This window comes from Heterocephalus glaber, unplaced genomic scaffold (assembly GCF_053883595.1).
Source record: "Heterocephalus glaber isolate CG9 unplaced genomic scaffold, H.glaber_assembly_v1.0 deba00001479, whole genome shotgun sequence".
Classification (NCBI taxonomy): domain Eukaryota; kingdom Metazoa; phylum Chordata; class Mammalia; order Rodentia; family Bathyergidae; genus Heterocephalus; species Heterocephalus glaber.
In genome coordinates, this window is record NW_028258316.1 from 6,484,536 (window position 1) to 6,500,000 (window position 15,465).

Sequence of the window (15,465 nt, forward strand, 5' to 3'; positions counted from 1 at the left end):
AGTGTTCTGCCACTGAGCTACCCTGCAGCCCGCACGGTGTATTTGATTTTTTTTTTTTTTTAGTAGTACTGGAGACTGAACCCCAGGGCCTTTGTACTGAGATACACTCCCAGTTCTTTTTATTTTTTAAACTTTTATTTTATTTGTTTTGTTTTGAGACACGGTCTCGCTATGTACCCCAGGCTGGCCTTGAACTGACTCCTCTGAACACGCTGTTGGCTCGGTTCCCAGACTTCAGGGTTCATTCTCACTCTGAACGGGAGCTGAGTTCCTCTCCACCCACCACCTAGGCTGCAGTGCCTTGGCCAAGCCTCGGTCCAGGTCCTGAATTATGACCTCTGCGGCCTTCTCAAGAATAGCATGCTATAGGGCCGGGGACTTAGCTCAGTGGTTCCGCCATCTGCCTCCCAAGCACATGGTCCCGAGTTCGATCCCCGGTACCAAAAAAAAGAATAGCATGCTATAGCAGTCAGGAGGCTGAGGCAGGAGGATCGCCAGGAGATCGAGGCCAGCCTGAGATACAAAGTGAGTCCAAGACCAGCCTGGACTGCACAATGAGACCCTGCCTCAAAAAGAAAAGAATGGGACTCCAACATTCGACTCCGTCTCTCATCTCCAGCTCTTCCAAAGGACTGGATTTATCCCATCCACAACCAAACACTTATTTTTCTTTTTTTCTGAACTCAGGACCTTACGCTTGCGAGGCAGGCGGCAGCACCACTGAGCTAAATCCCCGGCCCCACAACCAAACACTTTGTAGTAACTTTCATCTGAAAAATACCTCTGGTTGGCATGTGGCTCAGTGGTAGAGTGTGTGCTTAGCATGTTCCTGAATAAAGAAATAAAAAGGCTTGGGGTGTAGCTCAGTGTCACAGTGCTCGCCTAGCACGCTGGAGGCCCTGGGTTGGACGATCAGCACCCCAAGAAAATAAGATAAACAGGCACTGTGCCTCTGCCATCTGCCCTCTGTCTCCCTCTCTGGTTTTACAGACAGGTCTCACTGTGTAACCCAGGCTGGCCTCCAAAGTACAGCAATCTTCCTGCCTCACCCTCCTGAGTTCTGGGATTATAGGTGTGTGCTACCACACCAGGAGTCCCCTGTCTGCTCATGTTGCCTGCTACCACAGGGCCCTTGCACCTGCTGGTCCCTCTGTCTGGAACACTCTTTCCTGCTCTTGTCCAACATCTGCCCATATTTTAGCCCTCAGACCAACAGCTCACCTCCTCCAGGTAGCTTTCCCTGACCAGGCCAACTCTAGCCTAAGCTTCCAGAGCACCTATAATCAAGGAGCTCTCCTTCCTGGCACAGCTGTGACTGGACAGATTTGAGTGACTGGAATGGAGGACCCAGGAGGTCGGGGACTGGCCTGGGCCAGCTGGTCCACAAATGGTTGCCTAGTGAAGGGATGCATGAGGGCACCTAATCCACTACAGGCTCAGGAAAGGCTATGACCCGAAGGACAAACATGAGTGCACAGGACAGAACGCAGTGGGAAGGGTGTGCTGAGCAGAGGAAATAGCAAAGGCCCTGAGGCCTCAAGGGATGCACAAGGGGCACGGGTCCTCACCAGCAGCCTCACAGGCGTAGGCAAAGACAATGATGTCATCGAAGGGCCATGTGTAGTTGGGGTGAGGGGGGTAGAAGGCGAGCTGGGCCGTCCCCTCAGCCCGTAGTGACACCAGGAAGGTGGAGTGGACCATGGGCACCCGGAAGCACCCCCGGCGCTGGCGGTTCTTGGTGGGGAAGTAGTCGGCTGTGCGGCGGTAATAGCCCTGGGGACAGGGGATGCTCTGGGCTGCAGGGCTCCCGGACACAGACCCCAAAGCCTGCAGGCTCCCTGCTGTGTGGTGCACAGACTCCCATGGCCCAGACCGGCTCACCTGAGGGGTGATCCCACACCAGAAGTTGGAGTAGTAGGTCTGCGAGTCCAGCATCGGGGCCACCACGGGCAGCCCCTGCTCTGTCAGCAACCGCAGCGTCCGGTTGTTGGTCAGAATGTTGTCGGTGTCTGCAAACTGTGGAGTGGGATGTCATGTCACAGGCCTGCAGCCCCCAAGGAACTGGCTGGGTGGGGTCTCTCCAGGCTGCCAAAGGCCCCGAGTGGGTGTTCCCGTGAGTCCCCCCTCCCCCAGGAGAGCTGCTCCTCACCCAGAATCAGGCCAGGGCACTACCTAGGGACGGGGCCTTGAGGCCAGACCTGAGTGGCTGATCTAAGACAGTCTCTGAGAGCTGGCCAAGCAGATGCAAAGGCCTCCTGCAAGCGCGAGTCCAGAGACCTGCGCTCAGTGTAAATTTGGAGCACACCCCAGGAATTTAGGCCCAGAATATACCCTAGGGCCTGGCTCAGGGACCCAGCTTCGTACCTGTCTGAGCTCAAATGTCAGAAGCCACACTCAACATCTGATCTGGCCCTACACCAAGATTTCTGTCAGGGTCTCACCAGCCCTGGCTGGCCTTGAACTTGCAGTAATCCTCCTGCTTCAGCCTTCTAAGTGCGCTGACTACAGGAATGCTCCACCACCCATGGCTCAGCAGTCGAATCCTAAACCAGGCTTCCTTACCAGGATGTAGTCAGCACCCCAGTCCCTGGCAAATGTCAGGGCTTCCTGCTTCAGCTCCATCAGAAACTGGTGCCTTTCTCTGGTCCAGTGCTTGGGACCCCCCTCATCTGGGTAGGACCTGAGAGGGTGAAGGAAGGAGCTGTGTCCTGGGGCAGGTGCATCCCGGCTCCTGCCCTGGAGGCCACAGCTCTGGGCGGCCCCTTGTCCCCTCTGGGCGGCAGCTGTTCCCCACCTTCCCCTCAGTCACACCTGGGCTCCCCCTCGGGCCTCCAGATCACAGCTGCGTAGTGGTGCCCCACAGCCGCCAGCCACTCCCGCAGCATGGCCGTGGTGTTGTCTACATTGTGGTCTGTGGCACACCTGGGAAGGCGGGAGGAGAAAGGTTGAGGGGCGCAGCCACAGCCCTGCATCCCATGGCAGCCTGGACCCCCCAGCTCCATCACCTCAAGGCTGGCCTCTTCCGGGACCAGCAGAGGTGAGGCGCGGCACAGCCAGGTCCTGACCCTCACCCTGGGACCTGCGTGTGCTGACAAGTGCAGTCCCTCTGCCTCTAACTGGAAGCCGTCCGCCCCTCACAGCCCAGATTCCAGTGCATTTTAATGCCTGTCACACCTGCTGGTTACTTTCCTTCCTTGCTGTGTGACCCTTTCCCTCTCTGGACCAGGACTGGACAAAAGCGGAACTGCTTTCCTCCATCCCCACGCTGCATCAGGACCAAACCATGCACTGAGCCCCCTGAGAGTGCTGAATTGCAGCTTCTCAGTCCCAGGCAGGGGCCTTGTTCAGAGGAGGGGGCTCAGCCGAGAGCCCAGGTTTTGGGAGATGCTGCCCCTTTAAGCCAGTTCTGTCTGTAGAACTGAAGACTAACTACGTGTCAAGCCTTACAGGGTGGGAACTCACTAACTCCCAAACTATGGTGATTGTGGGCACCTCCCCGGCCACGGCTCCACCCCCGCCCAGCCTTGGTGCTGTGAAGATGGTCTGTCATCTCTCTCAGTTCAGCCCAGCCTCGGCTCGGCTCCTCCCTGTTTGGCTTTCACCGACCGGGGTTGTGGTCCCTGATTCCAGCACCCCATGAGGACACTGGGGACGTGGTACCAGCTCAGCGGGAGGACAGCAGGCAGACGCCCCCACCTGCTTCCCAGGAACTTCCAGTCTGGTATCCCTGCCACGCGCGGCCCCTGGGGACCCAAGAGCGTCCAGTCTGCTCCATTTCAAGTACAGCCAACCACGGGTCCCCTGGGTTCCGTCTGGGATGAGGGCTGGGGCAAGAAGGTCTGGGCCCGACTGGCCCCAAGGGAGGCCCAAGAGGAGCTGTTGAGGGCCGGAAGGGGGGGGGGGTCCCGAGTAGAATCTGTGGGCTTAGCCGTCTGTCCTTGGCCCACCCCCCGGGGACAGGATCCTGTCTTGGGCTTGGGGTGGCAGAGGGCCCGTCTGGGAGGGGAGGGCCCTGTCGGGATGCGTCGGAGAGGGAGCCACAGGGTAGCCCGCGAGGCTGAGGGCTGCATGCCCAGAGGGTCCCCACATCCGGGTAGCTCACCAAAGGGCCAGCCTGGCCCGGGGGTAGTCCAGCCGCTCCAACGCGCCCAGGTAGTGGGGCAGAGAGTGCTCGGCATTGCGAGCCAGGATGGCCAAGACCACGGAGGGCAGCAGCGGCTCAGCGACCCCTGAAGCTCGAAACTGCGGCCCCAGCAAGAGCAACAGCGCGAACACCGAGGCGGAGCGCATGGCTGGCGCGGGGCGGCTGCGGCCCCCCGGGCTCGGGCCTCGGCGGGGGGAGGGGGCGGAGCCCCGGCGGGGAGGGCGGGGCTGCGGCGGGCCGAGGGGGCGGGGCAGGCCCCCTGCGCGGTGGGCATCGGCTCCCCTTGCGCGTGCCCGCGAGTACCCGCTCTTCTACCCCCCCGGTGCGGGAGGGAGGAAGGGGAGAGGCGGGGTCCGGGTTGAAGGCATCGGAGAACATCGACTCCTCGCACCCTGACAGCTCAGCCGCCGGAATCCTGCCTCTCCTGATCCCGATTCCTGACCGTGCAGGCGACGCGGGGACTGCAGCTGCAGACCCTGCGTGGAGGGACCCTCTGGGCGCTGCCGTCCCGGAAGCCCTGCACCCACCCTGTCCACTGCCCAGGACGCCCTCTGGCGGACTCAGATGGCAACTTCGCAGACGGCGGGAGAGACGAGTGGGCCGAAGGGGAAGTCCCTGCTGGGCCCGGGGCGACGGCACGCTAGCCCTCGGCGCTCTAAGCCTGGCGTCCCCGCGCGTCCCCGTCCTCGACTCGGTCACCGGCACCAGGACTGCTCCGGCCCTTTAAGGGAGCAAAGCCTCCTCAGACTGAGTGTAGGATTTGGGGACACAGCCACAGAGCAGGGGACAGGCCTCCCCGGGGGCAGGGCCCTGCTAGGCTCCCTTAGGACAGGGACAGAAAACGCGAGGCCCTGGAGGCGTCTGGAGTGGGTCCTAGCTAGGTATCTGGTGCTGACCTCAGATAGGATGCCTTCGCTGAGCCTCAGGTCCTCACTGGTACAACGGGGCAAGGACACCACTAACGGGAGAGTCTGCCGGGACTCCTCAGGAGAATGCACCGGAAGCTTCTGTCTGCCTGGAGCTGCAGCAGAGAGAGCCGCCAACGCTCACTCACCTTTCCCCGACCTGGAAGATCTACGTGACCCTCCAGCCTCTTTGCAGGGCCAGGGAGTGGGACCAGGCAAGGACGGCCTTACCTGGTGAGGGCGGCGTGAGGACGCGTTCAGCCCAGGAGTCCTGCACTCCAACCTGGCCCCACAGCCTCCACCAGGCTCTGTCACAGCTGCTGGCCAGTAGCCCTGCAACGAGAGGAGAGGAGCCCAGAGTCCATGGAGGTGCGGAGGCCGCTCCCTGGCAGGCAGCCTCTGCAGGAAGCCAGGCCATCCCAGGACCAGATTCCCTTTCTTTTTTTTTTTTTGGTACCAGGGATTGAACTCAGGTCCTTGCGCTTGCGCAGCAGGCGGCGAAACCACTGAGCTAAATCCCCAGCCCCCAGGTTCCCTTTCTAAATCCAAGTGATAGCCACCTCCTCACAAGGTCCAGAGCCATCCCAGAGCCTCTGGCCACTGTTGGTCATGGGGTGCTGTGGTCCGAACGTTGTGACCCTGACTTTCATAAACAGACTTAAGCATCAGTGTCAGTCCTGAGAGGCCTCTGAGAGATGATTAAGCCATGAAGAAGATTAGTTCCCTTCTAAAAAAGGCCTGACACCTAGCATGCCTCAGTCCCTAGGCTCAAGTCCCAGCATTGAAAAAGAATTAAACATAAAATAAATAAAAATTTAAATAACAGTAAACCAGCATGGTGGCACATGTCTGTAATCCCAGCACTCAGGAGGCTGAGGCAGGAGGATCACTGCAAGTTCAAGGTCAGCGTGGGCTATATAGTGAGTTAAAGGTCAGCTTGAACTATATGGCTCAACCCGTCTCAAAACGCCAAAATAAATAAACAAAACATGCCCAGTCTACGGTATTTGTTACAGCAGCCCAAATGAATGAAGAAGAGGGCTCCTGCTGGCTCGGAGTCCTCTCCCCACTCCAATACTGCTCCCTTCCCTCGGTCCTCCCCTGCCCCTGCCTGGAAAACCCTGATAGCCACTTTGTGTTCTGGCAGGTTGGAGACCTCATCTTCAACCTCAGCCAGGCTTGGTCCAGTCGCTTGGCCCTGTTTCCTGTGCGCCCTGCCCCTCTCCTGAGTTTGAAATGCCCTGGTCTTCCTGAGCCCCCAGCTCATCCCCTCCATGCCACAGTGTCTCCTGGCACTTTCTGGAGAAGGTAGACAGCATCTCCTGGAACTCTCATTTCCGACCCTAAACTCTCTTCCCCGAAGGCACCAAGCCAGCTTCTCCTCATCCTGCCTGTTCGAAGCAGAGGCCCCACCAACAGAACAGCATGGGCCTCCATGCGCCCCCTTGCCCTCCTTGTATTTCCAGCCCCACTCTCTTCTGGATCCTTCTTTCCCAAGCCCAAAGGACTTGTATCTCCCCCAACTGAAACTAAGAAAACATGGAGGCATCCTGGCAGCCGGCCTGCTGCCCTGTCTCTCCCTCTAAGCTTCTGAACAGAGAATCTGGACCTCCTCCCTTTTGCGTCTGTTCACTGTTGACCCAGGGCAAGGCGGCTCCTGCTGGGACCTGCATCCTCCAGCTGCTCCCCTGGGAGACACTTCCAAGAGGCAGCCACAGCCTCCCCTCTGCGGTGACTGCATGGGCTGCTCCCTCTGCTAGAAGCTTGACCCACAGGGTACCAGTCCAGAGCAGAACCCCACCTGCATCGCCTGCTTGGCCTCCTAGCAGCTCCTGTGTATGCATGGGCCCCTCTCTCCTTGGTGCCCCGCCCCAGCATCAGGACCGTGCACGGAACACTGCTGCTGCCACCACCACCTAGCTCTCTCCCTGGACACTCCCGGCACTCAGCACACAGCGCCAGGCCCTCCGGGGGCAGCCAGGCCCCCTGCAGCCTGCTCTTGACATCCGCTCCTCTGATCCCACCCCACTCACCTTCTGCCCTGGCCACACTAGACAGTCTCCAGCTTCCAGAACACTCCATGTTTCAAAGCCTTCCTCTGTCCTGCTTTGTTGTTGTTCCCTGGTCCCTGTGTCTGGGCTGGTCTCTTGCTTCCAGGAAAATTCCTGCCCTCCAGGCTCCGAAGCTTTAGTGTAACTTCCTCTGGGACATCGTAGCTGATGTCATGTGCAGGGGACACACCCCTTGGTGGATCCTGTGTGACCCCACGCACACAGCAGGTGTTTCCTGAGCAGGAGCTGTGGGCAGGTAGAATTCCAGGTCCCCGGAGTCTCTCTCCGCTTCTGGAGTGCTAGTGTGGGGAGACAGACAGGAAACCAGCAAACCGTCAATGAATGGGTAATTTCAAGGAACAGTACATGCTAGCAACAGATAAACACAAGCAAACAAGAATGGAGAAGAGCTGCAATGGGGCAGTGCTTGGACAGCGGGATCAGGGAAGGCATTTGAGAGCACAGGGATAGGGATCTGTGGACCAAGGGAAGATCTAAGAAGGAACTTGGTGTGGTGCAAAGGTCCTGGAGTGGGACAGGCAAGAGGGCCAGTGCCTCTAGCAGGAAGGGAGAGCAGATCGGGAAGAGAGTAGGATAGGTGGGCACAGCCCAGTCAGCCAGGGCCTGGAAGCCAGGGCAGGATTTTGGCAGTGCTGGAAATGGAACCCAGGGCACCGTGCATGCAAAGGACATGCTCTTCCCAGCCCCTAAAATTTTTTTTTTTTTTTTTGCAGTCCGGGGGACAGAACCCAGGGGTGCTCTGCCACTGTGCTATAAACTCAATGGCTTTTTTTTTTTCAAATCTTGAGGCAGGATCTCAGGAAATCGCCTAGGCTGATCTCTAACATGTGAACCTCCTACCTCAACCTCCCAAGTAGCTGAGATTACAGGTATGTACCACTATGTCCAGAAATTCTTGAATTTTTTTTTCTTTTTTTGCAGTACTGGGGGTTGATCTCCCGTGTTTACGCTCAGCTACATCCCAGCCTGTTTTTGTATTTTTTACTTTGAGACAGAATCTCACTGAGTTACTAATTGCCCAGGTTGAGCTCCAACTTTTGACCCTTCTGCCTCAGCCTCCCAGAGCAATGCAGTTATAGGAGTGCACCCCCATGCCTAGCTCCTGGAATTTTTAAAGTGCAACAGATAGGAAGACATGGAAGGAGTCTGCAGAGAACAATATGATACATCTGAAAAAGATTGCTCTGGCTGCCCCTCAGAAGGCAGACAGGAGACGGAGGATGGAGGCCGGAGACTCCTGCACAGAGATGGCTCCGGCAGGCAGAGCTGAGATCTTTGGCGGGGGCGGAGATATGGACCTTGTGAGGTTGGATGTGAAGACAGAGTGAGGAATCAGGATGGCTTTTGCAACTGGCGTGAAATGGGAAGAGTTAAGAAAAAGCAGACAGAAAGTGAAAATTGGGCAAGGGACCTGGCGTGGTCATGAAGAGTTCAAAGCCAGGGCCAAGGATTTATCTCAGTGGTTCTGGTGCCTGCCTCCAAAGCACAAGGACCCAAGTTCAATCCCTGGTATCAAAAAAAAAAAAAAAGATAGGACTCATAGCGAGACCCTGGCTCAAATAACAAAACAGAACAAAACAAAACATCAGGCACTGTTTTGGGTCTCATATTGAGCTGTTCTTTGTTCCTCCAGGTGGGAGGGCACATGACAGACCCATCAGGCACTAAGCCCTGCAGCAGGAACCTGTCTAGCACTTCACTGTGCTGCCCAGCCCTAGCACAGGGCCTGCAGGCCTAGGGTGCGCTTGGCACAGCTGCCTGTGCTCCTGTTTACTCCCTGCCCCAAATAATCATAAAACATACTCTGCACAGATGACATTGGCCAAATTCACAGAAATTCTAAAGCCATGGAACTCATCAAAGCATGGTCCTTTCTGTTCGGCAGCATCAGCTTCACATGGAAACTGGGAGATCAGAAAGTCTGGGAGTGGAGGTCAAACAACCTGTTGGGGGTTTTCGATGTAGTTCAACGCTGGGGATGGAACTCAGAGCACAGTGCATGCTGGGCAAGTAGTTTACCACTGAGCTATAGTGGTTTACCCAGGCCTAAACAATCTGTTGTTAATAAAGCTTCTAAGTAAGCCTGATGCAAGCTGAAGTTTGAAATTGCTGTTCTATAGGGCTATGGCTTTGTTCTCCAGGTCACATAGGCCACAAACCCGGAGGACAGTGACTGTGGTGCCCACACAGCCCAGCAGGGTCAGCCACCTCCTCTGCCTCAAGGTTCCCACCCCTGGGCACTCTCACACCCCACAAGCCTTGCAGTTCTGCACAAAGCCAGGTGGCGGCGCCAACACCTCAGGCTTCACTCTGGTTTTGCAAACCCCTCAGGAACTGTCCCCTTCCCCAAGGCCCTCCTCCCACTGGGACCCTGATCTGCCACCCACTGGAGGAGCTTTGCAGCACTGCCTTCACTAGGGAGAGGGGTGCTCAAGCTGGCTCGGCCCAACTGGGGGTCAAGCGCTGCCCCTGCAGTTAGGGAGGTAGGCTGGGGGGCCCCTTTTGCCAGGGAGAAATCGGGAGGGCCAGGCCTCTGGACTTAGAGGGCAGTAGCCCAGGCAGGCAGCCCTGGCCCAGTGGAGTGCAGCCACACTCCCACGAACCCTCTGGTCCCAGAAGTGCTCCAGGGAGCAGATGTGGCCCCCGGGTTGGGGATCCTCATGGGCCGGAGGCCAAGCAGGCGGAAAGGGGACCCAAAGCAGGAGGACGCTCGGATGGAGCTCTTCTTACCAGCTGCCAGCTTCATGTTGCCCGAGTTGGGGGCTCTGGGCCCCTGTCCTGCTTTGTGGCCCAGGAAGCTCAGGGTCCTGGCCAGAGCATGGGCCCTCAGCCCGTGCCTGGTTCTGGGTGCAGCTCGGCAGTTGGAAATCCAGGAGCCCAGCCTGGGCACTCTCCCACCTCTTTTTCTGAGCTTGGTTCCAGGACAGAGAGAGGCTTGTCCTTCCTATGCACCCCTGTCCCCCATCTTTCCTATTTGAGGGAACACTGAGACCCCTAAGTCCCATTTGGAGGCAGCCTTGCCTGGCTGAGACAACGCACACGCTGGCCTCTGTCTAGGATTCTGCTCACCCATGCCCCTGGCTCCCCCAGGGGTCCACCCAACCCCTCACACTCCCAGGACCACCTTCTGCCTCTTGGCCATGCCCTCCTCCTCCAGGACCCCAGATGTGGAGCTGTCCTCCTTGGAGGCTCTGCCTCTGCTCTCAGGAGGCTGGGACCAGGCCAGCTGTTTTCCCTGGGCAGCCAGCTGTTTTGCCCATCAGGAAGCAGCCCTGGCTCCTCTGCTAAAATCCCTGCTCGGTTGCAGCGTGGCAGCTCTGCTGGGCCAGGGCCTGGAAGCAGTTAACTCCTTGGGCCCGGGAGGGGGAGGCCCCTTCTGTCTCCTCCCAGCTCTGTCCCTTCTGCTCTCCCTGACCCGCAGGAGTCCCCTGGCTGGGCCCTGAGTAGACCAGGTATTGCTGTCCACATACGTCTCTCCGCTACCCACCCCAGTCTGTCCTCAGGTGAACCCAGGAGAGTGCCAGGGTTCAAAGGGACGATAGTTATCCTTATTCAGAGGAACTGCAGTAATAGCAGCTGCTGTTAACTGTTTGCTGTGTGCCAGGTGTTGTGCTAAATGCGTTAAACATATCATCTAATTTCATTTTCACAAGAACCCTTTGATGTAGGGAATATTTTTACTTTACAGAAGGGGAAACCAGGAACCTCGGCGTGGTGGTGGCACACGCCCATAATCCCAGTACTCCAGAGGCTGAGGCAGGAGAAGCCCAGTGAGTTGGAGGCCAGCCCAGGCTACAGGTCAGCCTGAACTACCTCATAAGGCCCTGACTCAAAAAAACAAAAACAGAAAAAAAGAAGAAAAGGAACCAGGAAGAAAGGTATAGAGAGCCTAAGTCACTTGTCAGGCTACCTTGTGGCCAGCCCTGGTGGCTCTGGAATCTCCTTCCATGTCACCATTCAAGTTCCCCTGAGGCCCTGATCTACTCTCTCTCTCTCTCCCTCTCTCTCGCCCTGGTCTGGGCCCCTCGAGCCTCATCTGTGAAATGGGAAAAATGAGGGATGGCGTTACCTCCCACCCAGCCCAGACGCTGAGCTGGCCGCTGTGCCAGGCTCTGCTCCAAACCGTCCAAGTATTTACGAGCAGATTCCTCCTCCTGGTGGCTGTGGTCAGCCTGGGGTATGGTCCCAGCTCCCCTACTCCCCGCTTCCTGGCCTGGGCCAAGGGATTCTACCTGTTAGTTTCCAAAGTCAAGATGGGAAAGTGGGGGTAAGAATGATGCCTCCTGTGTCCTTGATTTGTTTTGTTTTGCTTTTACTTTTTGAGACCGTCTTGCTGTGTAGTTCAGGCTGGCCTGGAACTTACTATGTAGCCCAGGCTGGCCTTGAGCTCATGACAATCCTCCTGCCCCAGCCTCCCGAGTGCTGGGATGCCAGGTGTACATCACCATGCCGGGTACATCCTTGATTTTGTTGTGGAAAAGATGAGATAATGCAGGTAAAGTGCGGCCCAGGACAACAGGACGGACATAGTGGGAAGTGTCACCTCTTACTCATATAACTACTAACCACACACCGGAGGGTCTGAGTGGCTGATCCACCACGGAGCCCTTTAGCGCTTAGTGCCATGCTGCCATAACATGGGTATGAATGGACCGTGGTCCATCCAGGGGACCCACATGGGGAAGGTGGGCTGGGAGAGTGTCACCAAGCCAGATCACAGCTCCATGACCTGGTCAGAGCGGGATGCTGCCCAAGCCCCCCACCCCCTTCTAACTCTGCGCCCCGGGGGATTCTCTCCTGAGGCCAGAACCTGGTCTGGGGAAAGGGCAAGGGAACAGTGACAACCCAGGGACAAGACAGCCCAGAAGGTGACTTGGCTGGGCTGGGTGGGATCACAGGGTCTGGGAAGAACGACCCCTCAGGATGCAGTGACCCGTGCTCTCCCCCTTTGTCCCCTCCCCGCTGCCCACCATGGGTCAGTTCCCTGGTCCCAGCCTAGACATCTGGAACTGGGGCAGACAAAGGGCTGCGGGAAGGGACAATAACCTTCTGTCCATTTTCAGATGCTGGGCTGGGCCTGGCCAGGGCTGGGGGCCGGAGCCCCGGCGAGGTGGTGCCAGGCCCCCCGCGGGCAGCGGACAATGTTGGCAGTGATGGAGAGGAGGCATTTCAAAGCGTTTTGTTCCCGCTGACCCCTCCCCCCCACCTCTCGCCCCAGCCCCACCCCCGACACCCAGGCCCTGAGCTGGGCGGCTTGGGGACCGGCCACATTCTTGACCTCAGGGGAAAAGTTTAGACTCTCTGGCCCTGGGCAACAATAACAGTGTCACAGAACTGATTTAGGAGCAACACTTACCATCACAAAGCAGCAGACAAAGGGCTGGGTTCCGCCAATCGCAGCTCGCTGCTCTCCTGGTTTCACCCAGGCAAGACTGAGTGCCAGACCCGGCCTCTGGGCACACTGGGCAGGACCTAAGGTGGGCAGCGGCAAGACAGACAGGTATGCAACTGGGAATCAGGGGGCTGAGACCCACTTTCCAGTACCTATTTGTTATGTGGCCTAGAGCACATCTTTCTCCACTCTGGGCCTCAATTTCCCTATCTGTATTTTTTTTTTTTTTGAGACAGGGTCACACTCTGCAGCTCAGGCTGGTCTTGAACTCACTATGTAGCCCAGACTGGCCTGGAACTTGCGGCAATCCTGCTTCAGCCTCCCAAATGCTGGGATTTCCCTATCTCTATTAAGGAGGCGAAACTACAAGCCGAGGCCTGGTGCACATCTGTAATTGCAGAACTCAGGAAGCTGAAGCAGGAGTATTTTTGAGAGTTGGAGGCCAGCTATATAGTAAGTTCAAGACCAGCGTGAACTACATAGGGAGACCTTGTTTTAAAAACAAACAAACTGGGCTGGGGATTTAGCTCAGTGGTTTCAACGCCTGCTCAAGGACCCAAGTTCATCCCTGGTACCAAAACAACAACAATAACAAATAAACAAAAACAAATAAACTTTGATCCCCAGTACTGCAAAACATAAAAATAAATAAATTGTTAATTAAAAGCAAACAAACCAGGGCTGGGAATTAGCTTAGTAGTCCTGCCACCTGCCTCATAAATGCAAGGTCCTGAGTTCGATCCCTGGTACCAAAAAAAAATTTAAAAACCCAAACAAACAACAAAACAAGCCAACAAATAAATAAACACACACATTACAGGGCTAAAAGCAGATCTCCTAAGCAGAAGCATTTAATTAATGATAATGGCCAGGGTGATGGCACATGCCTATAATCCCAGGTATAGTACTTAGGAGGCTGAGCAGGAGGATCTCTTAAGCCCAGGAGTTTGAGACTAGACTGGCAGCATAGTGAAGTCTCGTCTCAGGGAATAAAGCAAAACAGAACAAACAAAAAGCGATGATGATGATGATGATGATGATGATGGTGAAAGGAAGTGTTCACCCCTTCATCCTGGTGTTTATGAAGCCCCTTCCAGCCTTCACCCCTTTTAATCATCTAAACCTCCCCCTCCCCCCTCCCACAGAGCAGGTGTATAATTAGCTTCGCTTTACACCTGATACACGGAGGCTCAAGGAAGTGAGTAGCTGGTGCAGAGCCACACAGGCTGGAGCTTGGGGGCCTCCATGGCCAGCCAGCTTCTCTCTGGACCACTCTTGAGTGGGCAGCAGGCAGCTGGGCATGGGGGAGTTCCAGGTGGGTGGGAGGCCTCCCCTCCAACCAGAAGGCTATGAATAAATAAATGTCTGATTATCCCCAAGGCGACCCCACCCTGGAGCAGGTGCCTTTAAAAACCAGATTGATTCTTAGTCTTGGAGCAGAGGTTGGCCTGGGTGAACCCCAGATGCAGGGGCCCCAGACACAGTGACCTCCAGTGGGGCCTCCTGGGAATTAGAGCCATCACAGAAAGACACTGAAGGGCTTGGGGCTCTGGAGTGGGGCTGGGATTTGGCTGTGTGTCCACAGATGGGTCAGTTCTGCTCTCTGTGCCTCAGTTGTCCAATTGGATCGATGCAACTGAACTCACCCTGTGGCAGTGGAGGGACTGTTCAGGGAGGGACAAGGAAGGCCTCAGGAAAGATGAGCCAGCACACCTAACTGCAGGGACCACAGGGGACACTGTGGCCTGAAGTCTGCCATCGACTGCTTGTTTGAACTGGCTGGGCTTAGGTTACAGCAGGAGGGACTATGGTTAGACACCATGAACACAGGGGTCCCTGTTCTTTGGGATCTGTAATGTAAGGGCCAAGTATGGCTTTCCTGGAAAGGTCAGAGGAGACTGAGGTAGCCAGGTGTGGTGGTGGATCCCTGTAATCCCAGCACTCAGGAAGCTGAGGCAGGAGGATCACCCGGAGTTGAAGGCCAGCCTGGACTAAGTCATGAGCTCAAGGCCAGCCTGAACTGTATAGGGAAACCTTGTCTCAAAAATCCAACTAAAGGGCCGGGGATTTAGCTCAGTGGTTCCACCGCCTGCTGCTCAAGCGCAAGGACCCGAGTTCGATCTCCAATACCAAAAAAACCACACAACAAAAATCCAACTAAAAACTAAACAAACGAAAAAACAAAAGAAAAGGGAAAAAAAAGAAGAGGCCAAGGGTACTCTGAGGCCTGGCAGAGGCTGCTGCAGGCATTGGCACCTGGAGCAGAGACAGAAAGGGAGGCCAAGAGCGGACTCTGCTCTCTCCTCCCCACCCCACCTGTGTCCTAAATCCAAATGGACAAAACTTGATGTGGAAAGGGAAAGAGGGGAAGCCAGGGCCCATGGCCACAGCACAATCAGCACTGCCTTCTCTGTGCTAAGGGGCCTGGCTGGGTTGCACAGCAGTAGACCGCTTTGCTGTTCACCCAGGAGGAGCTACTACCCCTCTCTGAGCTCATCCTGTAAGTTTTTTAGAATCCAGGGCATTAAAGTAGCCTCTGTGATTTGGCAAGTCCAATCAAAAAGTCAGCTTTGGCCAGGTGGAGTGGTGTGCGTCTGCCCCCAAGGCTGTGGCAGGAGGATTGCTGGAACCCAGGAGTTTGAGGCTGCCCAGGCAACACGGTGGAATCCTGCCTTAAAAAAAATTAAGTCAGGGCAGGGATTTAGCTCAGTGGTTTCGCCGCCTGCTACGCAAGCGCAAGGACCCGAGTTCAATCCCTGGTACCAAAACGAAAACAACAACAAAAAAAATTAAGTTGTCTTGGAATCCAGAGGTCCCACAGCCCAGGCTCCACCCTGCCTGCCTCCCCTCACCTCCAGACGTCACCTCCAGCTTCTCCAACTGTCCCTGTAGCTCCCCACACCAAACCACCAGGGACCACACCAGCCACAGTCATCCAAGCCGAAAATTCGG

General features: G+C 56.3%; 1 protein-coding gene and 1 long non-coding RNA gene across 4 annotated transcripts in view; one reads left to right on the forward strand and one right to left on the reverse strand.

Moving 5' to 3' along the window:
- The window catches only part of Cercam (cerebral endothelial cell adhesion molecule), a 31,137-nt gene that overhangs the window by 5,801 nt on the left and 9,871 nt on the right, over nt 1-15,465 (reverse strand). Inside the window, exons 2-11 of one of the 3 annotated variants that reach the window (XM_087183115.1) lie at nt 13,689-13,860; nt 12,478-12,593; nt 7,083-7,399; nt 5,281-5,382; nt 5,041-5,165; nt 4,672-4,865; nt 2,812-2,922; nt 2,563-2,680; nt 1,882-2,016; nt 1,569-1,773 (exon numbers count right to left, since the gene is read on the reverse strand). In XM_087183115.1, coding sequence (XP_087039241.1) covers nt 1,569-1,773; nt 1,882-2,016; nt 2,563-2,680; nt 2,812-2,885 — 532 coding nt within the window. In that variant the 5' untranslated portion in view covers nt 2,886-2,922; nt 4,672-4,865; nt 5,041-5,165; ... (2 more) ...; nt 12,478-12,593; nt 13,689-13,860. Of the gene's footprint in view, nt 1-1,568; nt 1,774-1,881; nt 2,017-2,562; nt 2,681-2,811; nt 2,923-3,696; nt 3,877-4,102; nt 4,551-4,671; nt 4,866-5,040; nt 5,166-5,280; nt 5,383-7,082; nt 7,400-12,477; nt 12,594-13,688; nt 13,861-15,465 lie in introns of those variants that run through there. The other 2 variants (XM_013073676.3, XM_013073677.3) reach the window with 2 other exon arrangements.
- On the forward strand, nt 3,619-6,041 carry LOC147826056 (uncharacterized). Its single transcript, XR_015439832.1, has 2 exons — nt 3,619-3,780; nt 4,544-6,041. It is a non-coding gene; the product is annotated as an uncharacterized LOC147826056 (long non-coding RNA).